This window comes from Castor canadensis, chromosome 1 (assembly GCF_047511655.1).
Source record: "Castor canadensis chromosome 1, mCasCan1.hap1v2, whole genome shotgun sequence".
In the NCBI taxonomy this organism is placed as follows: Eukaryota; Metazoa; Chordata; class Mammalia; order Rodentia; family Castoridae; genus Castor; species Castor canadensis.
The window spans coordinates 62729707-62756810 of record NC_133386.1 but is presented as its reverse complement, the minus strand read 5'-3'; the positions used below and the strand labels follow the sequence as shown (position 1 = coordinate 62756810).

Sequence of the window (27104 nt, the reverse complement as noted above, 5' to 3'; positions counted from 1 at the left end):
ATACAACTTACAAATTAATCAGGTAATTCAATTAGGTACACTGTTAGCTTACCTACATAAAAATATTGCACATTTTCCTGTCTCCAGATGTTACTGATGACTAAACTATATAGAATTCCAAACTATTTTAAAGTTATTCTGTGAAATGTCAACTTTATAAACATCAGAACTAAATGCACTGTAAACAGCCATTTTGGTAAACATGCATTTATTCACAGTTGATTTATATCCTTTAGATAAATGCATAACTGCTCAAAATTATTTAAGAACCTAGTAGAGGTACAAGAGCACACCATACAAATCTATTTTAATCTTTATTTTGAGAAAACACTGATCTTGGCAAAAATCTGGCATTATTTTTAAAATTAACTATTGCTTGTAAGAAGGCATACTTTAAAACTTTTCTGTGTCCTGCACTTGCTTTTTCTTTTTAAATTAAAATTTAAAAGCATTTGTTTTCAAAGATTCATCTATCACTGCATAAGTGCATAATCATAAAAAATGGACCCTGAAAGCAGTTGAGCACTTAAGTTAAAATTCTTGAGAGCCTCATTCCACTCTTAAGTTATGACTGCCTTAAACAAGACCAGCCACTGACCATAATTTTTGGAAACTGACAAAATCAGACCATTTTAATGCTATGCAGTTGACAGAAACCTGCATAATACAGTATTTCTAAACTGAGCTGAGGTCACATTATACTTTAAAAATATAAATAAATATGCTGAGTTGTAAGTACTATTTCTATAGTAACCCCAACATGTTTAAAGAGAAGTGGTGACTGTAAAACATAGTTCCAGACTTGATTATTAAGTGTCAAACACAACTGTTCATTACAAATAACTCTAGTGGTGCACTGGCTTGATTGATTCCAGCAATTTCATTTTACAGGAGTGAACCATATTTTATACACACAGAGAATATATTACTTGAAAATCCCCCTAACAAGAAGAAAAGTTTAGAAAGCTGGTCAAATGCTTTCAAATGAAAAGTAAAGGTCGTTTTCTGGCCCTCTTCCACACTCTGAAAGTTAGAATTTGACAAGTCCATGGGTACAATATACAAACTTTGACAAACTATTAAGTTAAACCATTTTCTTTGGGGAAGGTGGGAAGAAGTACCTTTAAAACCTGTTATACAAAATTCCAGCTGCCATTTTATAAAAGTACGTTCCTTAGATTAAAATCATAAAATTAAGGTGCAAGAGTTTAACAAAAATGAACTAAAGAGCTTTATTGACATCACAGTACATTCAAGAGTAATTTTAAGAACATTACAGCTGAAAGAGAATGGCATGTTTATAGTCTTATTATGCACTATTTTTTGAAAAAATGTAATACAAAGAAATCCTATTAAGTAACTTGGAGCAGCATTTGGAAAAAGTACACCTATTTACAGATTAAAAAAAAAAAAAAAAGATTCTGGTTTCACCTACACAGCCACAATGTGCCTCTATAATGAGACAAGCCCTTTAAACTCATGGAATTTTTAAACAACATCATGGCATTCTTGCCACATCATTCCTCAGCGCTTACGACGGGGAGGGGTTGTTGATCTGAAAAAAAAGGGAAAAGACAAAATTTAAAAATAAAAATGTATTTTAAACTAAAGTTCTTCAATTTTAAATAAATACTATTATTAGGATTTCTAACATTATTTAAAACTATGATCATTTATCAAGTACCAAACTGAGTTTATTAAAGAGAGAGAGAGAAAGGACACTTTCAACTTTGAATAAATTCAGTCAATTTTTTTTTTTAAAAATCAGACAAAATACTTTAAAAAGTATACTACCTTGATCGGGACTTAGACTTGTGTTTGCGGCTTGCCTTCTTACCAGACCTTTGAGATTTCTCCATGGATCGCGATCGACTATGTTTAGGCTTCTTAGCCTTCTTTTCTTTGCTACTTCCTGGAGATTCAGAACTGCTCCTTCCACTAGAATCAGAGCCTGAATGCTTTTTACTATCTTTGGTAGTACTCTTCTTACTATCCTGTCTAGAATCATGTCTTATGATTTTAACAGATATAGAACCACTTCTAGAGAATGTTCTTTCACTTTCTCGTTTCCTTTTTAACCTATCATCCTGACTACTAAACTTAAAATCTTTTTCTTCCCTTTTTTGTTTCTCTTTTCTTTTATCCTGTTCACGCTCCCTTTCTTTGTCTTTCTTTTTCCTATCTACACTTCGACTCCTCTCCTTTTTCCTCTCTTGTTCTTTAGCCTCACCTTTATGCTTATGACTGCTCCCACTAAGATTTCCACGTTGATCCTCAATTTTACGCCTATCTCGACTCCTACTGCGACTGGAACGATTGGTTCGTCTATCCCTTGAGCGACTTCTACTTCTACGTCTCTCTCGGGAAGGACTCCGATTTCTTCGTCTTTCTCTTTCAACACTACTTCTATTAGATCTCCTCCTGTCTCTAATTTTTACCCTAGCCCTATTGCTCTCTATTTTAATTCTCCGAGAGTAGCTTCTACTTCTGCTACGTCTAGCTTTAATTGTTGGAGATCTACTCCTACTATGTCTCTTTTTCCTTTTAGGAGAAGAAGACCGAGAAGAAGTAGGACTACTACCTGAGCTAGAGCTGTATGAAGAGCTAGAGGCGGTACTACTACTACTACTAGTTCTGCTATTGCTACTGGAACTTCCACTACTAGAACTTCCTGATCTACTTCTTTGTTTCTCTTTTTCTTTATGCTCTTTTTTGGGTTCTAAAACTGATGTAGTTTCATTTGAAGTTCTTTTCTTTTCATTAACCATATCACCGTCTGCTTCTCTTGCTTCTAGTAGCGATAAGCTATTTTGCTCTTTGTGGATAAATTCATTCATCTCTTTTGTAACCCTTTCTGTTTGCTGTTTTTCTTCTGAAACAGAGAAAGACAAAAAGAATGTGAAATGAAAAACTCCCATACCACCAAACTTGAAGTTACCAGTCCACAACAGTAAAGTTGCACAGTTTAACAGAAGTGGGTTCAACCATATGCAAAGCTTTCTAGTAACCACATTAAAAAGGTAAAAAGAAACAGGTTGAATTACTTTCAATATTTTATAACCCCAACATATCTAAAATATTATCATTTTAATATATATAATCAATTTAAAAAATACTGACACAACCTGCCTTTTTTTCTTTTTTCATGTAAAATCTTCAAAGGTACTTATGAAGGAATAAGTTTTCCTTTTGTATAATTACACAGTTTAGAGGTAAGTGATTCCTAGAAAATTTTAACTGTTAGCTTTTAATAATCACTTTTGAATGTGTCCAAACAAGATTCTTCAAAAAGGAAGCTTAAAGCAAATGTTCTCTTTCATTTATTCTAGTATTATCATGTAAAACCTTAAATCATTCTCATGAAAAATACATATATTTTTTAATTTGGTGGTACTGGGGTTTAAACTCAGGGCCTTGCACCTGGCTCCTCATTTCAAAAGTTTTTGTTTTCACTTCAGCAATTTAAACAAGACATAAAAATAAGCTAAATAGATTTCCTAGTTACAGTTGTATCACATATTATTTAAAATCTACCCTCAAATTCTACCCTCTGATATTTTTAGTTTTATTTAAAATTAAAAGAATTACATACAAAATAAACTACATAAATCTAAAAGATATACCTTCCATCTGTTTATCATGTAACAGCTGCTGTTCTTTTTCTTTTCTCCAAAAAGCTTCCTGTTTTTGCCGGATTCGGTGCCGTAATTCTTCATCATCAGTGTCAGATGACTCAGAGCCTCTGTCGCTCCTCTCATCTTCACTATCTCCTGATCCATAACCACCTAGTCCACCTGTGTGCATAAAGCTCAGTCTATCATATGAAAAAATTATATTAGCCACTAAAAACTTCTTAAGGTCCGAGAAGAAAGCTCATTTGTTTTTTTCATTGCTTTTTCCTGGGAAGAATATGCTTATTCGGGGTGGGGAGAAGCATAAATTCAAATGTTTAAGGAGCTCACAGAATCCTCAGGCAATGGTTATATAGTATCTTATTTTTTCTAGATATTTAACATATTTCACATCATTAAGGAATCATAATAATGCCAGATATAATAACCATTTAACAGGGCAATAAAAGACTCACTAATGCTTAACCAATTCTACTACCTTAATAAAATTTGAGACCCTGAAAATATTTCTAAAATTAATTCTTTTATTGTTCATAGTTTTGAATCTAAGGTAGGATGCTCAGCAATTTTTCCCTAAAAAAATCTTAGAATATTATAATTCTCACTAATGTAGAAATGGTATGAACTAACTCCCCACCCAGAAGCAATCTAAACAGTAAACATAACAAAACCAAATGGGCATTTTGTTCTACCCGTTTGTCTTCTTCTTCACACAAACTAATTTGAAAAGGAGATGTGGAAAAGGCAAATTCAAGCTTTGGAGCCTTGATAATATATCATGCAAATAGCAAATTATGAACACATTACTACCATTATACTATGATAAAATAAGCCCTTTTCCTCTATGTTAACACTTGATTTACTGCACACAATTCATATAAATCATGAAAAGCATTAGTGGATAGATAGGTAAATTCCTAAGGTATGTATGCAATTAATTCTGAGTGAGTTTAGAGACTATCAATGCTAAATTATAAAATCTATTAAGTACAAATACATATATATGAAATATACATATTGGAGCAATTAATGAGAAAATCCTCCATTTAACTTGCCCCAATAAATTATGAACTGTCCACCACATTTGTAATTGTTCTACTGTGAATGCTTTAGTCAAAAAAATAGATAAAACCTCTTAAAAGACAGATATCCTGAGGCTTAGGTTTTATAAACTGAGTAGGAATAGTTCAGTTTCAAAACAGAACATGTAGAGAGACAAGGTAAGTGTGATTTTTCCCTTTAGGCCCTCTCACAAATAAGGAGAACACTTACCGAGTCCAGTGAGGGAAGCCAGTGCACTGGACTGTGCCAGCTGTTTTGCAGGAGCTTTGTATCACATCAACAACAGGAACAACATGTTAACACAAATAGCCACGATTTCATAGTCATGACAGTCTACGGTATTGTTAAATCTACTACTATTGCTGCTTTTTGGGGAGAGAAGAAACATTAAAAACATAACATTCATTTTAAACCAGTAGCACGTCTGGCTTTGAAATTATAATTCTGGGTAAGCTGAAATTGGTTCAGAAAGAGGAAAAAATGTTGACTGTATTTCTATTTCTGAGACATGACACATAATTTTTGTTTTCAGTATGTTTTTTTCAAGTGCTACTAAAATCACGGGGAAGGGTGGAAATCACTTGCTTCTATTAGAATTGATAAAACTGAAAATTCTGATGGTTTATAATTTAAATTCACTGTCAAATTAACCTGTATTGTAAGTCATACACAAATACCATGGTATCTATAAAAAAAAAAAAAAAAAAAAAAAAATCAGGTGAAATAAATTGAACACTAGGAATTTCCCAAAATGCATTCTACAGTACAACAGTGTAATTGCTACTTTGTGCTCGGGTATGTCAGATCAAACAAAAATATTTGTATCTGGTGTCTACAAATCTAATCTTTCTCAAAGAGTTAAATCATGCAAGAAGAGAATATTTGGTATCTGATAGTAATCCAGAGGACAACAAAAAAGTCCAAAATATTCAATGAAGCCAAAATACCCCATAAAAACAAAACCAAAACACCCACAATATACCTTTCGTTGCTTTCCGGTGTGCATCTTTGGCTACATAATAAATTTCTTCATCTGTGACATCCAGCAGAATCTCAGTCAGAAGCATTTTTGTCAGCAACATCTAAGGAAGAATATTTTATATAGTAATATTTTCTAATTTAATCATTATGACTACTAATAGCTTATTAAAAAAAAAAGTGCAAAGCCATTTTAATAAAACATTTTGAGATCAGACCAGCCATTACTATGACTATTTTGAAAATTATGTACTAAAACCTGAAAAAATTCAAAATTATAGGTATCATAAAAACCCTACAAATTTGTCTACAGAGACACAGAACTCTTTATTTTATAGATAAAAAGTAAAAAATTCTATTAATAAAAATTTCTGCAAGTTTTTCAAGTTAAAAATCAGTATCTTTTCATTTAATGATATTGGTAAGCATTACAATGCTAATTTCTTAAGTAACTTCTCCAGGTTAAGTTAAAAATCTGAGGGGGGAAATAAACAAGAAAAATAAGAAGGATTTTGTTATTTCATTGTGCCAGATAAAGTCCTTTTGAAATAAACTCAAACTATAGCAATAATGTTAAGTAAAAGTTAACATAATGTAACAGAGAGAGAATTTGAAGAGCTGGATACTAGCCCTGGTTTGGCTCCAACAACTATCTGAAAGGTAAGCTCTTAGCCTGTCCCTTAGCCTCTCTGTGCTGCTGATTACACATCTTATTAAAATAAGAGTACAATGAATTAGCACCTCCTAAATGCATTCAAAGGATCACTGGTCTTTCAATATGGGAAATGAGGCATATTCACAATCTCACAAAGTGGCAATACACTCTACAGATAATACAGGCTTTACGAATTCTTACAATGAAGAAATATGTTTAACTATGTTCAAGTCCCAGTACGTATAAAACTAATTCTTCCTTGAATTCTTTCAATATTTCTCAGTATTCTATTTAAAAAAAAAAGTTCCCTTGGGTCTCACATAGCAAAATAACATTTATAATATTGGTATTAAGAAATAGGCTTAATAACTACTTCACAGGCTATGATTTTATATTGTAAATATTATCTGGATTGTGTAGAGTGGGTGAGGTACTAGGAATATTATCTGAATTTTGTTAACATGGTATATCTAGCAAATCTATGCAATAAATACATCATAATTGTTTCAAAGTTCTCAGTTTAAATGTTTTACATAGTTTATTATCACAGTTAAAATTACAAGCAAAAGAAATTCTTGTACATGGTAAAAAATATTTTACCATCTGATACTCTTTCTCTTCTTCAGTCATCTCTGGCTCACTATGTTCTTCTTGAGTAACTGGAGATGGACTTCTGGTGACTTTTCCACTGCTTGCAGCCTCAATGTTTTCAGCATCTTCATCTTCCTCATCACTATCCTACAAACATAGTATATAACTCAGATTTATAGTTATATAATTGATGAAACAGAAATAAAAAGGTATAATTGCTTTTACATTTTTTTTTTCTTTTTCGGTGCTGGGGACTGAACCAAGGCTTCATGGATGCAAAAGCAAGTGCTTTATTAAAGCAAGTGAGACAAGGTCTCACTATGTAGTCCAGGTTCACCTCAAAGTCAAGATCCTCCTGCCTCAGCCTTCCAAGTGCTTGGATCATAGGCATATGCCTGCCACACCTGACTCTACATTGCATTTCTGTACTACAGATTTCATTTGGCAATTTAAAAGTATAACATGGGAAGAAATGTAAGGTCACAAGAAGTCTATGAAAATCAATTATTTTTTCAATTTCTTTTGCTCTCCATTTTTTTTTGGGGGGGGAGTACCAGTATTTGAACTCAGTGTCTTACACTTACTAGGCAGGTTCTGCTCTACCACTTGAGCCATGTGTCCCCCAGTCCTTTTTGCTTTGGTTATTTGTGAGATTTGCCCAGGCTGGCCTTGAACCACAATCCTCTCAATACCTGGCTCCCAAATAACTAGGATGACAGGCATCAACAACCACATCCAGCTTAATCAATTTTTATCTTACTTTGTAAACAATCAGAAAAACATGTTCAGAGACACATCTGTTGAATATCCCTTATATATGATGGCCCTGAAATGAACAGTTTGTAGAATTTCAGAAATATGGACCAGAGTCATATTATTCAATATAACGTTTACAGCTATATACTTAAGCTATTTACCTGAAGTCATATGACTTAATATGAAAAATCTCTAGTCAGTTCCAAGATGTCAGCTTGTCCTGAAACTTAGAGAAATGTGCCCTTTTTGTTTTTGGTGTGGGGAGGGGCTAACATAATGGACAGATGGGTAAGAAATTAGACCTACTTTAGACTAAGGAAATGCCAACAGTTTGTCTCTGTCTTTGTATGGTTTTAGTAGCCAGATACCATACCTTAAAAACCCCTTTCTTACCACAGTCACTCTGAAATATCCTAAGAAATGATCACCTAAATACTACCATGGGAAGACTATTTGAACCAGGGGACAAATATATGTAACACAAGTCTGAAGGCATTGGGAGAACAATCTCCAAACAATTTTTTTGATACTTCAAAAAAAACCAAAAATCTGGAGAACTATTGTTTCATGAAAAGATTTCTTTCTTTCTTTAAGAAAAGATAAACTTTAATATTACTCTTTTTCTGTTGTTTCTTATTTTCCTAACATCCAGAACAAAACATAGCTTTGGCATGAGTCTTTCAAGATAAATAAATTTATGACAACATTGAAACATGACCATTATCTAATAAAAATCTAGTTATACTGCTCTACTTGTCTTATTTCTGAAGCAGAAAATGGCCTTAAGAGGACGACCCATTTCCTGAGGTGTACACTAGCCAGTGATGTGACTGTCATACCAGCTAGAAGCATGTTACTGAGGAATAGAAAAATTCCTACATCTTTCATGTCGTCTAATTGATGAATGAAAATTTAAAGAATTAAAACACTGCTACTTTCAGTGCTTGTGTCAAAAACAATGAAAATTATTATATCATTAAGTAAAACCATATATTGAAATATTCACAGAAAGGCAGGTTTATTTTTCTATTGCCATTTAACATCGTTTTCTTTAACTAAATCCACCACTAGGGAGTCAGCTACACCATAACAAACAATTACAGATTAGTCTACAAACAAAAGACCTATTCAAAATAATGTATCTTTGGAATAAAATATTTTGCAAATTCATTGGCCCCCTTCCTTCTTCTACTCTCAGTAACACATACATAAAATATGTATTTCATCAGGCATGGTAGTGTAGGACTATAACTCCAGAACTTGGGGGCTGAGGGAGAAGGACTATCAATTCAAGGCCAGCAATTGCTGGGCTACCTAACACGACCCATCTCACCTCCACCCCGCCAAAGCAAAACCACGAAACCCCCATAAGCTCCCAGTATATTTACTGCAAATGATCTCAGAAGACAGATGATCACAGTTTCAGGTGAGGGGATTCTACTTACAAATTTACTTCTCTGAGGTAAACGAGGGCCATCTCCTCCTTCGGCATCTTCTGTGGCTTTCTTTTCTTTTTTGGACAACTGTGAACGCTGTTGTTCCATTCTTTCTTTCTCTAATTTCTTCTGCTTTTCCCGTTCCATTTTTTCAAGACCTTCACGAATCCAAGCTGGAAGAGTTCTGCGTTTTACTGCATCTGTTTCACACAGGAAAAAATATTTACAAGTCAACTAAGTCAAAACCGTAATAAACAAATGAGTTCCTTACTCCTGATTGTCTACAAACTTTGTGAGTAAAAACAGGATCAAAGTTAGGTGCCTGTAGCTCACAGTTGGAATCCTAATCACTCAGGAGACACAAATCAGGAAGCTCCGGGTTCAAACCCAGCCCCGGCAAATAGTTCCCTATCTCAAAAAAACCCATAACAAAAAATGGCTGAGTGGGTCAATGATAAGAGTATCTGCCTACCAGTGTTCTTACGCAGGTCCTGCACTCAAATACCAGTGCCCACCAAGAAAAAGAAAAAAAAAAAAAACAGAAACAAAATCTATTAATGCTGTGCTTTAAAAAAAAAACAACCCTTTTAATACTTTTAATAGCAGCAAGGAACGTGATCAATGTAACATAATCAAATGTAAGCATGAAACAATGCTTACAATTTGCCAGGGAACAATAAAAACATATTAAACTGTCACCTTGTTTAATACATACAAAACCCTAGAGATCACTGTATTTGATCTTTATTGTAGGTGCAGAAACTGAAGCTCAAAGAGATAAAGCAATATGCCCAAGGTTAAAAAGTCAGTATATTGTGAAGTGGGATAATTCAGAGCCAAATTCTTAGATACTAAATTGCCTCCAAAATATGAAAACAGCAACTCAAACAAAAGCACAAGAATACTCATAGAAAGTGAAATAATCAAAGGAAAACTAATCTGGCAGCAGTTTATCTCACAAACTGAGACTAGAAAGAGACCCAAGACAGAATACCTAGGTTTTAAAAAAGGGAACTATTCATTGGCGGCATAAGTACCAAAATGTCAACATTGAAGAAAATATGAAGATGCTATGGTCATCAAAAATTTACATTTCATCACAAATCTACAGTTGAAGATAAAGGATTTAAAGAAAATTATTCAAAACATATAATGTTTTTGATCAGTGTATCTTTGTGTAATTCTAGGTTTATGATGACAAAACTGGGTATTTTTAGTACCATTATTTCTACTCTTTTAGAGGGCTACAGGAATAATTTAACAAAACATACTTTATATAGTGAAAGAGGCATCGTGCCAATTGTGGTTCTACAAATTTAGTTAAATAGCTACCAATTTGTGGAGGCTCTTGCTTCACAGGCAGTGCAATAGGTGAACGTTGTCGATCCCTGAATGATGATGGCCTTTCTCGTCGATTCTGGGGAGGTGCGGGGGGTCCTGGAGGTCCTGGTTGCCAATAAGGAGGATGAAATCCACCTTGCGGTGGACCAAAAGCAGCCCCATGCTGAAAGAGTATTGCATTTTATTTTTCTTCAATTTAGTACAATATACTCTGTGGGACACACGCTTGTTATGAACTGGGACAGTAGAAATCCATGTGTGAAGCAAATCCAAGAATTCCAAGGTTCTAATGTCCACTGACATTTCTATAATCCCAAGAACCTAAACTCACTTGTTCTTAAGAAGCATGAAGATATTCTGCCTTTGTAAATGCAAAGATCCTTTAAAAGCCAGCTGATACATTACTATCAAGAAGAGCGTGTATGTGTGTGTATATATATATACATATATACATTTCTTCAGAATCTATTTATAAAACCTACCACCACCAAGACATTAAATATGTTTCAATTTCACTTTTTTTCTTTTTGTTTTATGACAAAAGGTCTCACTATGTAGTCCAGGCCAGCTTGACCTCAAACTCTTGATCCTCCTGACTATATTCCAAGAGCTGGGATTATAGGCAAGCCCCACCATGCCTGGCTTATTTTTAACTCAAAAATACAGGAAATTATTTTTTTGTCAATTTCAACTGCCTATTTCCAATAAACTTAAGTTGTTTCTATAACTTTGCAGGATATTTTTATTTATAATCAAAGACAGTTACTGAATTACTACAGCAATTATTACTTTTTTTTTTTTTTAACAATTTTGATATTTTCAGAGGTTTTTAGGCAACTGCCAATTGAGGTTTGTTTTCTTAACATGGGATCCATCAAGAAAAACTAGGGCAAGAAGCAGCTCCCTGCCACATTTCTTCAAAAGCAAAACAAAAACTGGCATAAAGTGTGACTACACAAGAACTAAGTGAACATATATTCACTGAAGGATGACTCTTTCAAGGTGAATATATTGTCAAACCCATCTTAGAATTAAGTGGTTAAATATATATTTTCTCAAAATTTTAAATTATGACAATTCAGTTTACAAAGTAACAATTGCAATACTATTATTTCATAATGACATCTACTGTTTTAATTTAAGGATACACCTTAGCAGAGAAGATAAAGAGAATAAAGGCCACACAATTAATACTCTTCCTCATAGAGTTCTATGTCCCTAGGAATGAACATGTCATGTCAGAATGGGAAAATTAAAAAAAACAAAACAAAATAAACCTCTTTTTGGAAAAACAGGCCAAAATTCTACATCGAAGGAATTATATATAGTTAGAAAGAAGGTCAATGTTTATGTATTTTGTTCATGTCTTAACCGTAATTATTACTGACAAATAATGCATTCAACTATTGTGCATTTTCTAAACTTTATTTATCATTTAGATATATCACCTTGAAATTAGAAAACAAGGCATCTTTAGCTATCGCACTTACACAATTTTCATTTTATCCAATCTTCCCCTAACGATCCTTTGTACCATTTTCTTAACAAAGAAACTTTCAGGAAATAAAAAAATTAAATAACTTTAAAACTTAAAAAATTGGTAATTTTTCAGAGACACTGCTTATCTGTACAACTATGAAAAGTAAAACACATATCTTAGGTATTTTTGATGAGACACTTCCAAAGAATGGATTACGTGCACATCTATGATATTAAAGCAGTAAAGTATCTTTCACCTGATAGTCAAACTGGTTCACTGGCCCCACTGCAAAATTATCGGGTGGTCCACCAAAGTTGTGATTGTTCTGGTTAAATATATGCCTGTTGTCAGGGGCAAATTCCCCACTGTCCTGACTGTTGCTGTCTTCAGAAGGAGGAACAATGTCCATTGGGCCTGGTGTTGGCGGCATCCATGGTTGATCTGGAGGGGGGTGTGGGGGTTGCTGATGCATTCCCCATTCTATTTAGGATTTAGGTATAAAAATATTCAACAGGGGTTATAGCAAAATCAACACAAATTTTTCAGATCTCAAGAAAACTACATTTTTCAGTAAAGAAAGATTTAAAAAAACAACTTATGGCTTCTTGGTAAAATTCTTTTTGTATATGTTAAAAAAAAAAAGCAATGAACTAAACTATCTCATAAATAATTCGAATGAGTTAATACCACTCTAATTCATAGCCTAAACAAATGGAGACTAAACGCTCAAAATCAATGAATAAAACAAAATCCAAAGCAACTTTTTTGTTGAATTTTTCTATTTCTGTTGAATAACACGATAAAAACAGTAACTTAAAATTCTATATAATTTCTTTCTTCCATGAACACATTTATCCTCACAACATCCCTGTGAGGTAGGGAGAAAACAAATATTATATTTGCCAATTTCAGGAGGGAAAAGGGAGGCACACACAGGTAAAGAACTTCCCCAGGGTCATAAAGAAAGCCAGTAAAGTACACCATTGGGGGAGGGGGAGGTGGGAGAAGAGACGATGCCAGAGTGAGTCATTTATAAACTTGAACTTAGGAACTAAAACATTTTCAAACTTGGGGAAATTTGGCTTTCAAGAAGAAAGAAATAAGTCACTTCACAGTATCAAAGATTAGAATCTTTGATAGGTTAGAATTGCTATTCTTTTCAGAATATTAGGGAATTCCATTTTGTGTTTTCTATTCTTACAGTAATATGAGAAACAATAAATAATAACAAAAGGAAGATGTGAATTCACCATTGGCATACCCAAATATTAAATTCTTCTATAAATGGTTTCGATTATTAAAAATAGTAACACAACCATGGAAAACTGAATTAGCACCAAGGAATCTGAATCATACTGTGAAGTCAAAACAAACAAACAAAAAATAAAACAAACAAAAGCTTATGGAAGATCATCACTATCTGAAAAAAAGGGAAGAAAAAGGTGGGTGCATGGTAGGGGCAGAGTATATTTGACAGACTTATTTGTCACATAGTGACACAATTTTTCTTGGATTAGAAGCTAGACATGTATTACTCTGCCAGTGCTGCTTCTGAAAAGGCCAGAGGTTGCAACAGAGAGACAAAGAATGCTCTCTTCCCTAGATGCCAAGTGAGGTTTCCAGTGTGTTCCCAGCCCCTGTCAGCCTAGGAATGAAGAACCAAGAAAAAAATCAAACTGAGTGCCACAATGCTAGCAGACTGAGAACAGAACAATTTTAACCACAAAACATCAAGGTCAAATCGAGACTGCCTATTCTTTAAGGAGCATCAACTCCAAGAAGTCATAAAACTAAGCAAATTGAACAATGTACTATTAATCCTCATGACATTTTAAAAAGTCCTAAATTTTGGAAAACATAAACAAACCTGGTTGCCACATTCTGTTAAAGTTCGAATCCCCTTGAAAATTCCCATGATTGTTTGGACCAGATTCTATTGTAGACATATCCTGTCCATTTGGCATCATTCCTGGTGGTTGTTCTACGATGCTTTGTTGTCCTGAAGCTTCTCTTTGGGCAATCCAAGCTTGAGCCAATGCAGCCCAGTCAATCTGGCCTAACATAAATTAACGTATAATTCAGCATTCACAATGTAGGAATTACAATACTAGTGCCTCCATGTAAAATAATCATCTCAGTTATTCTTTACTACAGACTTTAAATATTACAGAATTTTTTGTCTGAAAGGATGCAAAGAAAACAATCCATATCCAGGCTAGACCATAAACTACTTAAGAGTTTCAGAAAAGGCACACACACATGCACACGCACATACACCTCTTAATCTCTAATACTAAGTCATAGGGAATCTATCCTATATCTTAGCTAACTGAGTTTTAAAAGTCAGCCTCCCCTTTTTAAACCACATGCCTGTAATCCCAGTGACTTGGGAGGTGGAGATCAGGAGGATGGCGGTTTGAGGTCAGCCCTGGCAAAAAGTTATTAAGACCCCATTTCAATAAACAAGCCAAGCATGGTGGCATATGCCTATAATTGCAGCTTATGTAAGAGGCAAAGCTAGGAGGATTGCAGTCCAAAGCCAGCCAGAGCAAAAGCTCAAGACCCTATCTGAAAAATATCTAAAAACAAAAGAGGGTTGGGGGGCATGGCTGAAGTGGTAAGAGCACTTGCCTAGTTAAGCACAAGGCCTTGAGTTCAAACCCCAGTACCAACAAAATAAATAAATAAATAAATAAATATATATATATATATAAAAATCTGTAATCTAGCAAACCTAGCTCTTTTACTAAGAACAAGTGAATGATATGTATACAAGTTTATGCTATTTGAAAAGAGAAAAGCTATAAATATTCAAATATCCAAAATGTGGGTTTGTTACAGTACAGTACAGTCCTACAAAAGAATGTTATATAGCTATTAAAATATGAGAAACAGTGCTCCAGGAGCGATGGTACATGCCAGTAATCTCAGCACTTGGGAGATGTAGGCAGAGGCACTGTGAGTTTAAGGCCAGCCTGGGCTACATAGTAAGACCCTGACTCAAAAAAAAAAAAAAAATTGTATCAAAATTAAAGTGGTCATATGGATGAAACAAAATTGGTTATAGTTAAACAACTATAAAATTTAAAAAATAAATGGCGGCTCCTTATACTCTTCTTTCTTAGCTTTGTATATGCTTGAAATATTCCATACTGAAGAGAAATCTTAAAATGATATACCATGCCATGGTTGAAGAGAATTTAATTGTAAGATTCAGAATAAGAAGTATGTTCTATTAATACTTTTTCTTTAGACAAATAAGACTAAATCAGATTAAATATATACAATCTTCTTAAAGCTTTCTATCTTCTGAGAAAGTCAAACAAAAAAGCATTTCTCACTATATGGCAAGGCTATTTATAAGATTACTTCTGACCGTTAAGTGATTCAATAAACCAATCCCAATTCTATCATCTTACCTCCTATCTATCTCCAAGTATCCACTTCCCCAACCCAGTCCAAATTCAGTTTTTCCCTTACTTGGATCCTGTTGGTGCTGAAATGACTGCATCCATTGTTGTTGGTTCAGGGGCCACTGCTGCCAAGGTTGTCCTCCTTGATCCCACATCCTTTCTTTGAAAATATATTGGTTTTCTATCTTCGACAAATTAAATACAGAGAAAGAGATAGACACAGAGAAACACAGATTTACATCTCTATATTTCTCTATATATATCCTCAATATAAATCTCTAGAAATCTAATTTATTTTTAAGATTATAAAAAGTGATTTACTCTCCCTGCAACCAAGACTTCTTTAAAAAGGTAATCAAATAGCTCTAGCTGATGAAGAAAAGTTCTTATAAATAATTATAGCCAATAAATGCAGAAGATAAAACAGAATTTAAAAACTACCATACTGCCAAGTAATTGATTCAGGAAAAGAAAAGTTAATGAGAAATCAAAAGTTCAAAGGTTGCCAAAATAGCTCCCCCAATAGATTATGAACAGTCTATTAAGATACATTATTATCTATTATTGTCTATTAAGGAACATTATTATGTTCCCAGAATCACTACGAATTTTCTCACCGAAAGCGTTTTAAGTGAATCCAACTGAGCTTCCAGTGTAATGAAATTACAGGTGATAAATGATCAAGATAAAGGATATCCGAAGAAGCAATCAAGCAAAGCTCAAAAGTAAGACACTCCCCCAAGACCTGTTTCTTAATACATAAATAGCATGAAGCAGAAGCGGAAAAGGTACTTGGTTTGTGACTACTAAATCTAAGAAATAGGCTTGGAAGGAGAGGAAATCATCACATAGGCTTTCTTCCTATAAATATGTCTGAGAACTTTTCAAATAAAATTTAAAATTCCTACAAGTCTAATACCTTTGTACTTTATCCAACATGGATATACAACCCTGTTCAAGAATCAATGACATACATGGTAAGCACAGTATGTTTCTTCTTTATTTCTGTATCCCAAGGCTTAACATACAGCAGGTATTTAATAAATGTCTACTGAAATAAATCTTCCTTCTAGATTGTTCCTTTCCTTATCCTAAAAACAAAACAAAAGCAAGCCTTAGTATTACAAAGACACAAAAAAGAAAACTTGATAAGAAAGTTAAGACAGCAACTCTAATGGGACAGCTGGCTATTACAATTCAAACTTTTATTAAGAGTTTGCCATTCCAGTCTTGGCAGTATTCTCAGAATGTTAAATAATTCTATCAGTGGCAGATCTTGATTTCTCAGTTGAAGAACACTGTAAGGTGTATTTTTGTGTTGTCTTGCTTTACTTATGAGTCAAATGTACTTGTCCTCTAGTTAATACTAATCTTAAGTCTATTACAATGGTGTTAATAGAATTTGGCAAAATAAGCACTACACAGCACTACAACTGAGGGCAGTAACCAGAATTGGGTTTCATTAGTTACAAGCTAATACAACAATACTTCTTTTTCTAAACTTTCTTCAATGTTTTGGGTTTTTTTCTCTCCCCCTTCTTTCTCTCTCCTGTTTCTCAACTATAACTTGAAAGTCTTTTAAAACTAAAGAGGAAGAGATGGGGAGGACTGTGGTTTGAGCTCCACCGTGGGCAAAAAGTTATTGAGACCCCCATCTCAACCAATAAAACTGGGTGTGGTGATGAGCACCTGTCATCCCAGCTACGAGGGAGAAGTAAAGAGGAGGATGGGGTACAGGCTGGCCCAGGCGAAAACACAAGAAACTATGCAAAAGAATTAAAGCAAAAAGGATGGGGGACATGACTCAAGTGGCAGAGTTCCTGCTTAGCAATCTCAAGGCCCTGAGTTCAAATATACACACAGCCAAAAAAAAAAAAAAAAAAAAAAAACCAAAAAGCTAAATTAGTCAACAGAGCCCTTGAAAAGTAACTTCAATTACATTAATTTCGATTAAAGTTAATAAATACATGAATAAATAAACAGAAACACCAAGAAGAAAATACCAACTGCTATTTTAACTGATCTTAGAGGCTTACCTTTTGTTTAAAACTTCAGCTGATTTGGACTACAGCATAACAGCACAGCAGGAAGAATATCTATGTCCTACGGGAAAAAAATGTGTTTACTCACAGATTATGATGATTACAATAAAAATAAATTCTGGTCATACAATATGGAAGTGTGATCATCTCCAAATTAATTTGGATCTTTAAGGAAGACTTTCTCCTAATTTTGTAATGGGGAATTTATCTCCATTACTAAGTGAAGGAAGAAAGACACATTGGAAATGAAAAGTCAAAGCTTTTAACATCTTTAAATTTTCAAAATATCTTCTATTTACTTGAACTTATTCATATGCAAAACAGTATCATATAACTTAGAAAATGAGGGGAAAAAAAAAAGGAACAAACATTTGAGAAGATTTTAGGATTGGGGATGTAGTTCAGAGGTAGAATACTTGCCTAGGATGAACAAGACCCTGGGTTTGACCCCTGACACTGAGAGAGAGATGGAGGGAGGGAGGGAGGGAGGAAGGAAGGAAGGAAGGAAGGAAGACTGGAGATAGGTGCAGAGCACCTATTCTGCAAGTGCAAAACCCCGAGTTCAAACCCAGTGCCACCAAAAAAAAAAGAAAAAAAAGAAGAAAGTGGAAAAGATTCACCCATTTTGTATTAACTTAAGAGGTAATAATTGGGCTATCATACATATAAACATGGAAATGCCAAAAGGAAACTCCCTGTGTAGCTATCTAAAACAAGCAAAAATGTATTACAAAATTGGAGAAGAAGAGAACAAAACAGAACAGGTCCTGCCTGGGAGCCTGGGAGGGTTGGTACCAGTGGGAGGGAGAAGAAAGTGGGGAAAGGGTGTAGGAGGGTGAATACAGTGCAAATACTATGTACACACATATGTAAATGGAAAAGTAAGACCTGTTGAAACTATTCCAGGAATGAAGGGAGGGAGGAATAAAGAATGGTGGAGAGGGTAAATTCAAGTATGATATATCTGATACATTGTAAGAACTTTTGTAAATGCCACAATGTACCCCCACCCAGCACAACAATTTAAAAAATGGGGAAAAGGCGGTAATAAAATGAATTCTATGCTTAGAAATTATCATCAGCAAAGAGATACCAGTGTATCCCTGAAATAGTTTAGTTTTCTTTCCATTACAGCAAGAGATTCTTAAAAGTGATAGTCAAATTTACTCAACCTTTTATATAAATTCCATAAGGTACAGGAAACTATCTTATTTATAGCAGGCACTAAATAAACACAAATGAATAACCGAGGTCACTAGCTCCTCCTTTCTAAGTTTAAAAGTTAATGACAAGGAAGCTGTTGACACGTATTTATGACAACCAAAAAGCTGGCCTAGGTTTAAGTAAGGTAGCTCAGCCTGTAATCCCAGCTACTCAGGAGGCAGAGATAAAGATTGAGGTTCAGGGACAGTCTGAGCAAAAAAGTAGTAAGATCCCATCTTAACCAGTAAACTAGGCATGGTGGTACACGACTGCAATCTCAGCTACATGGAAGGCATTGGTAAGAGGACTGAGGTCCCCAAACAAAAATGAGAGACCCTATCTGGAAAAATAACTAAAGCAGGGACTGGGGATGTGAGTTAAGTGGTACAGTGTCTAACACTCACAAGGCCCTGAGTTCAAACCACAGCATAGAAAACACAAATAAATAATTAAGTATAGCTTTACCCTCTTTTCCAAGGCTTTAACAGCTTATCAGAGTTCAATGCATGGGATTTTCTGTCCAGAGTTATAAATTTGTACAATGTAGACATTTTCACTAGCTCTATATAATACCTACAGGAGTTGCAAATAGTAAAACCAGTTTTTATGATTAAATGATGTATAATGACAGCCATCATTTCCAATAAATATACTTTTCCAAGGAATGGAGGCATGGTTCAGGTAGTAGAGCACCTGTGTAGCAAAAATGAGATCCCGAGTTCAAAATCCAGTACAGCCAATAAATTAATTAATTTTATTTTTCCAGAAACCAATAAAAATTAAGTTTCTTTTTCTTATTCGTATTTAATGGCTATCATGGACAACCTTTTTCAGTTCTCCTTTTAAGTCTTCTGGTTTTCACTTGTTACTTAGACTTCAGAACACAAGCCCTGGTTCATCAGGTCTACCATACCCGTCTAAACATGGTCAAATTACTCTCTAATCCCTGAATTTCCCACCTGTAAAATGGAAGAAATAGTGTCCACCAAATAGGATTATTGATTATTGTGAGAAACATATGAAAACTTAGCACAGAAACCTCCAATTAGTGATGCTTAATATCATCACCAGGGCTTTCTTAGTATCACTTCTAGTAGTACTATTCAAGTTTACAACTACTGCTTCTCCAGAAGCAATCCAAGAATCACCCAGATTTCATTTTATCATTGGAAAAGTTCTTCAGTCTGAGTTTGTCTTCCTGACCGTACTTCTCACAAAATCATAGACTGATACTTTTGTTATTGTTTTAAAGCCAGGCGTGGTGTCTTGTGCCTGTAATACAAGCTATTGGGAGGTTGAGGTAGGAGGGCTTCAAGTTCAAGAGCAGTCTGGACAATTTAGCAAGCCCCAACCCATCTCAAATTTTTTTTCCAAAGTTTTCCTATGCAAAGACATTTTGTTTGCATATTTTCAAAAGCTTAAAAGATAGCCATTTCTCTACATGTTTAAACCAATTACTTATATATAACTATTGCTATGTTTTCCAAAGCTTGTCTTCCCAAAAGTTTTTGAAGCTATTCAAATACAGTATTTGATACATTTAAACTGAGAAAACCAGAAAAAAAAAAAAAAACAGAAAACCAGAAAAAGATGTGAACTTATGAGGAGAGAATTAAAAAAAAAAAAAAAAAAAACAGCAAAGAAGGTGACAGTAACAGCCAAGAAATCAGGAGTTATTAAAGTGCTTTTATTAAATGTGGGTTTGAGGAACTTGATTTGGTAACCAAGGATGATCACTGAATGAAGGTAGAGACAGAACTCTAAAAGGTTAGTCTTTCTGAAACACACTTAGGTTGGCTGGGACAGTTGACAGGGAAAGCACAATGTGAGGACAGAGTGGGTACAGAAAGCACTAGAGGTTTGTGATTTGATTCAAACTATATGGGACCCAGAAAAGCCCATGACCTTAAGAGAACTGAAAATAGTAACAGAGCAGTATGGAGATTCAAGAGATATATGAAGAAGACCAACTGGTCAGAATCAGGTTCATGCCAACAGCACCTTACTCTTTGGAAACTTGTTGTTGGAATCTATTCTTCAGATGGAATCCACTCAACAGAAGACATCAACTAGCAGATAAATGACAAAGACTGAGTGGCAGCTGCAATGAAGAATTCCAACTAAAAGGAAATTGTGGAACAGTGTATCCTTAATTTGACTCACAGCTGTTTTAAGAACCACTGAATAGCAATTGTTTGATATATTTGTTTAAACTCTTTATAAAATATAAAAAGACTCATGTTCAGTATATAGGTGACTTCTACCTCAAAGCATTTTTAAAGGACTGTTTCCAATTAAGTTTTAATTTTAAGATAGGACCTAATTTGTCCAGTAAATAACACTCTCAGGATTTGTAACACTGAAGTGATCATACAAAAATTATTTTCTAGTTACTATGTGTCAGACAAATTACTATTTTTCTGAGGCCCATTTTTTTTTTTTTGGTGGTGGTACTGGGCCTTGTGCTTACTAGGCAGGTACTCTATCACTTGAGTCTTTTTTGCTCTGGTTATTTTTGGGATAGGTTCTTGCTTAATATCTAGGCCATCCTGGACCACAATCTTCCCCTTCGTGCATCCCCTTATACCTGGGATGCCAGACATACCACCATGCCTGGTCAGATAGGATCTCCTGAACTCCACCTCCTGTGCCACTAACCTGGCTTCTGATGCCCATTCTACTTTTTTTTTTTTTTGGTGGGACTGGGATTTGAACTCAGGGCTTCATGCTTGCAAAGCAGATACTCTACCACTTAAGCCATAATTCCAGTCATGATGCCCATTCTAATACAACTGCTTTTCATGCCAAAGATCTACTGTGCCCAAATGTATTTGATTTAAATCATCACTCTAAAATTGTATAAAACAGATGATTCCATCAAAATTACAAACACTCATTCCTCTAGCTAAGCAATTCTACTTCAGAAAGTAAAGCCCCAAATAAGTATACTAACAGTATAATTTTTAAAAACCTGAGCAGTATTGGAGGTGTGGCTCAAGTGGTAGAACACCTACCAGCTTAGCAAAAGTGCCAGGCCTTGAATTCAAATCCCATTACTACCCCTCCCCCCAAAATGTCTAAGCAACTTTTCTAACAATAAACATGAACTTTTAGTGCAATTTATGTAAAAGAAAATAAGTTAAATAAATTACAGTGAACCATATAATGGACCTCTACTAGCCATTAAAATTAATAAGGAAGATTTTTATGTACTGACATGTATACAAATGTACCAACTATATCACTAAATGGAAAAAAATATAAGAACACAGCATGAGAAATAATGCCACTTGCAGCCTTTTCTTTTTCACCATACAATTACATACAGAAAATTACTAAATAATAAAACCCCTTAAAACTGGCAAGCTTGGGAAAGGAGAAACAACAATCAGGAAATTTTGATTTTTAAATTTTATATGCTTCTGTATTTTCTGTATCATTTTATCATGAGTGTACCTTTACAAATATGTAGATTTTAAAAGATATAAGGCATCAAGGGAAGCTGATGGGCATAATCCAAAAGGACTGGTATAGAAAATAAAACTTACATGAAAGTCATCTACTATGAGACATGGGAACAAATCACCTGACCTTTGTTTTTCATTTTTTACAGGATTTAGAATAAATTTCGATAATCTAGTTCAAAAGAGGAACATCTGGTCATGACAACTAAATTTAGAATTACGCTAAAATTTGTAGAAAATGAACAGATATTAGGCAGACTTGGTTAAAGAAAACTAGAATTATTCAAATACTTAATATAAACTTTTAAATAAATTTTAACCTAGTATAACACTTGATAAAGAGTTCATTATTTTTTTAACTAAATAGCAAGACTGCAGTGATTTCATGTCAAGAATTTAGAGGCCCTATTCTTTCTCTCTCCATTTTACCATAATTCACTACTAACAAAATTAACAAATGCAAAATTTAGAAAACAGAAGGAATATGAAGGTGCACCATCAAAGATACACAGTTTCTCCCTCTTTGGGGTGATTGATTCCAGGATCATCCAGCATACTCAAATCTGAGTTCCTTATATAAAATGGCATAGTATTTGTATGTAAGTTACAGACATCCTCTCTTATACTTTAAATCATCTCAGACTAAGGGCATTGTTCAAGTGGTGGAGTACCTCCCTAGCAAGCACAAGGTCCTGGGTCAAGCTCCCCTACTGCAAAATAAAATAAAATAATCTAGATTACTTAGAATACCTAATACAATGTAAATGATATGTAAACAGTTGATGTGTTGTTTAAAGAATGACAAGAAAGATCTGTGTATTTTCAATGTAGATGCATTTTTCTCCAAGTATTTTTGATCTGTAGTTGGTTGAAAACACACACATAGAACACAATGATAGGGAGGGAGAACTGTATTTTTAAATTCACTGCAGTTTATTTTTTTCTTGAGGTGCTGAGGATAGAGCCATGGTCTCAAGCAACCTAAGCAAGTACTACTACTGAGTTACACCTCCAGCCCCGTGTGGTTTCATGAATGCTGTAACCTCATACCATTAAAAAAGGACATTGATGCACTGGTTTAATAATGATTTGGAAGCTGGACACCAGTGGCTCACACCTGTAATCCTAGCTACTTAGGAGGCAGAAATCAGAAGGACTGCATTTTGAAGCCAGCCATGCAAAAGTTCACAATACCCTATCTCAAAAAAAAACCAACACAAAAAAGGGCCAGCTGAGTGGCTTTGGTGGTAGAATGCCTGTCTAGTAAATGTGAGGGCCTGAGTTCTAACCCCAGCATCATCAAAAAAAGAAAAAATAATAATAATAATGAGTTGGAAAATGTTGGCAACTGTTAAAGATTGGGTGTCCACTATACTTTTGTATTGTTTGAAAATTTCCATGATATACAATAGTTCTTATAGAATAAATGCATTGGATTTTCATATTTTTGTCTTGGCTCAAAATAGAACTTTCTCAAGAGCAAAGAAAATTATATGAGTTCTCCATAGTGCCTTATCACTATTAAGTGGTTAAATATTTTATTCATTAAAATGTCATCCAGTCAATACATTAATATTCAAACATGAAAATGGCATTTTAATACTGATACTGTAATTTTATAACATTAAAAATTGACTCCAGACCTGGAGGTATGGCTCAAGCAGTAGAGCACCTACTTTGCAAGTGCAAAACCCTGAGTGCAAACCCCATGCCCACTGAAAGAAAAAAAAAAAAAAAATTGATTCCAGAGCCAGGTGCCAGTGGCTCACTTGTAATCCTAACCACATGAGAGGCTGAGATTAGGAGGATCAAGTTCCTGAACCCAGGCAAATGGTTCAAGAGACCCCATCTCCAAGATAACCAAAAGAATGGACCAGAAGTGTGCCTCAAGCCACAGAGTGCCTGCTTTGCAAGCACAATCCTTGAGTTCAAACTCCAGTCCCAACCAAAAAAAAAAAAGAAAGAAAAATTGATTCCAGCTAGGCTTGGTGACCCACTCTCAGCACCCTGGAGGCAGAGATGGAATGACTGTGAATTCAAGGCCAGTCAGGGTTACATTAGCAAACTGAGGCCAGTGTGGACTATATATGAAGACACTGTCTTAAAAAAATAAATTAAGCCAGACATAGTGGTGGACATCTTAATTCCCTCACTAGGGAGGCTGAAGCAGGACGATCTCATGTTTAAGGTCAGCCTAGGCTACACAGTGAGTTAGAGGCCAGCCTAGACTATATATTGAGACCATGTCTCAAAAGCAAGTATTAATAAAATAAAGCCCTTAAACATCAAATGCAAAATCAAAGAGATTTAGAAACACATATATCCTTAGATGAGTATGTTGTGAAATAGTTCTCACACCAAACAAACACAAAGCTAAATCACAAAATATATAGTAAACCTCTTTGCCCCTGCCAAGTCACTGACTTCAAAGACAGAAAGAATTCATTTGTTCAATTCAGGCTAGGTAAAAATGGCACTGGTAATGATAAATCTTATAATCATTTGGGATGTGGTAAAAATTTTTTGCTACTTGATTCACATGCATTTTAGTATATAGTAAAATATTTTGTAGCTTGTGGCTCAAAAGAGGTATGGTACTGAAAAAAATTGGACAATTGAGTAGTTTGGTTATAAATACCTCAAAAATACTGGTAATTAAAAGATAAATGTAGAGAAAAGGCCTAAAACACCCAGTAGCAATGAGCATATCTAAGCACTTAGAACTTGGTTCTAATATCATTCTGCAATAAAAAAGAATTAGGGGTGCTTAGAGAAATGGCAGATTCTAGTACTAGGGCAGAAAACACAGGGACAGATAAAAGGGGAACAAGAGACAAATAAGGTGAATCTAAGATAAACTGTAACCACTTTTGTAAATACCACAATGCAGTCAACAATAACATGCTAATAAAAAAATAAAAGTAGGAAAAAAAGATCAACTGTCAAAACAAACAATTTGATCAACAAAATAAAGTAGTATCGAATTTTAAGTTAACAAATGAGAGGAAAGAAACAAATCTACAACCAAGATTTCCAAATAATCATGAAACTCTAGCCTAATGAAGGGGGGTAGAATTCTCCAGTCCTTCAAAGTAGGTAATGCAAAGCCATTTCCTTCCAAAAAGTACATGGAGGTACAGGAAAAACTTGACAAACGTTACCTTAGGCAAGAGAATAAAGTCAGTATCAAGGTGTAAAGTAACGTTAATCATATGTAGCCCTGACAAAGTGCAATGAAAAGGGAACTTTACTTGTGATCATCTTTCCCAAATCCCTAAAAACCACTTGGCAAATTCTACTAGAGGATCCTACAATATACCTGATCAACACTCCTCAAAAAATGTGAAGGTCACTGTACATAAGTTTGTTAGGGCTGCCATAATTATATACCACAGAGTAGGTGGCTAAACAACAGAAATTTATTTCCTCATTCTAGAGGCTAGAAGTCTAAAATCAAAGCTTCAGCAGGTCTGATTTCATTCTGAGGCCTCTCTTCTTAGTTTACAGATAGTCTTCCCTCTGTGTTCAAAACTCTTCTTCTAAGGAACCAGTCATGCTGGATTAGGGTTGACCCAAACGACCTCATTTTACCTCTTTAAAGACTCTATCTCCAAATAGTCTTATAGTCTAAGATTCTGAGGTTAGGACTTCAAGGGATGAAGGGGGAGGTGGGGTAGTTGGGATACATAAACAAGAAAAGCATGAGAAACTGCCACAGCCAAGAGGAGCCTAAGGGCACGTGACAACTAAATGTAATGTGGTGTCCTAGACAGGACCCTGCACAGCAAAAGAACTTCAGGAAAAACAAAGGAATTAGAAATAAACTATCAGTTAATTTACTAATATTGGTCCATTAATTGTAATGAGTTCCATACTAACTGGGTGCACTATATGCTCAATTTCTCTGTAAGGAAAAAAAAAGTTCTAAAATATAAAGCTTATTAATAATTTTTAAAAATATAAAGCCAGGTGCCAGGGTTCACACCTGTAATACTAGCTACTAGGGAGAACCCAGGTTGAGGCCAGCCCAGGCAAACAGTTCCTGACAACCCATCTCCAAATGAATAACCACAGCAAAATGGACTTGAGGTCCGGCTGAAGCAGTAGAGTGCCTGTTTTACAAGCAAAAGGCCGGAACTCAAGCCCCAGTCCCAGCGAAAATAAAAATATGGCGCCTCTCAAGAGCGTCTCAAAAAAATTGGTTTTCTATTAGTCTTCCTATAGCCCCTCAACACTTTTACAAAACAATCCCATCAAGTAAAATCTTGAATGTTCCTCTTTAGGCCTTGGTGAACTCAAATGAGGAATTCCAAGCTTAGTTTATTTGGGCCAGAAGGAATAAGAATGTTAATTTAACACAATCAAAATCTGTCCGGTGCCCAATTTGTATAGATGATACTACCCCCATCAGAGGACAAAACTGAAATACTGGATGCTATTAGCTTCCTTTGTGTGGGTAAACACATAGCATCCCTCACTTCCTAAAAGGGAGGAGAACCCAAGATGTAGAAGGTTTTGTAGCAGGTCGCGGTCCCGCGCAGCCGCGCCTGCGTCGTGGGAGCTGCACCGGGCCTTAAGTTCCAGGTCTGGCCTGCACTCCACCCCTCCCCAGTTCTCACTGCGCACGCGCACTGCTTAACGGCCGGGTAGGAGCCCAACAATTAGATCATTCTCATCCGAGAAGAACCTCCTAATTAGACGGGTCGGGAATTCTCTTTAATAAGAACATTTCTTTTTCACCGAGAGCAGCGCTCCGATTCACCAAGTCGCGCGGACGCCGCTGCTTTAAGAGAAGGTTCAGCGGTCGCGCCAAGCAGCGTACGCAGCCTGTTTTAAGCCATGCTACCTTTGTTACAGAAACAAGAGTACTGTAAAAGTCCGGCACGTCCCCACGTATAATTGTGCTCCATCACTTACCCACTCCCGTTCCGGAACACCGCTATCGCCACCGTTCCTATAATACCGCTCCAACCCTTTCGATGCTTCTAGTTCTTCACGAAGAAGACAAGATGGCGCCCGGCAGGTCTCAACCGGAAGTGAATAGTAATAAC

General features: G+C 35.1%; 1 protein-coding gene across 7 annotated transcripts; it reads right to left on the bottom strand.

The window, feature by feature from the left end:
• Positions 1-295: 295 nt before the first annotated feature.
• Positions 296-27104, bottom strand: Pnisr (PNN interacting serine and arginine rich protein). Of its 7 annotated transcripts, none has more exons than XM_074077884.1 (14): positions 26971-27104; positions 17381-17447; positions 16264-16435; positions 15412-15529; positions 13799-13987; positions 12188-12411; positions 10443-10614; positions 9120-9310; positions 6928-7065; positions 5677-5776; positions 4905-4958; positions 3624-3794; positions 1795-2872; positions 296-1555 (listed from the first exon to the last, which is right to left on the bottom strand). In XM_074077884.1, exons 4-14 carry the CDS (start codon positions 15497-15499, stop codon positions 1525-1527), a joined length of 2436 nt encoding a protein of 811 aa, XP_073933985.1. In that variant the 5' UTR covers positions 15500-15529; positions 16264-16435; positions 17381-17447; positions 26971-27104; the 3' UTR covers positions 296-1524. The 7 variants fall into 7 exon arrangements, with proteins under 7 accessions (XP_073933985.1, XP_020032953.2, XP_073933990.1 ...); XM_020177364.2 differs by having other exon boundaries at positions 15412-15525; XM_074077889.1 differs by having other exon boundaries at positions 16319-16435.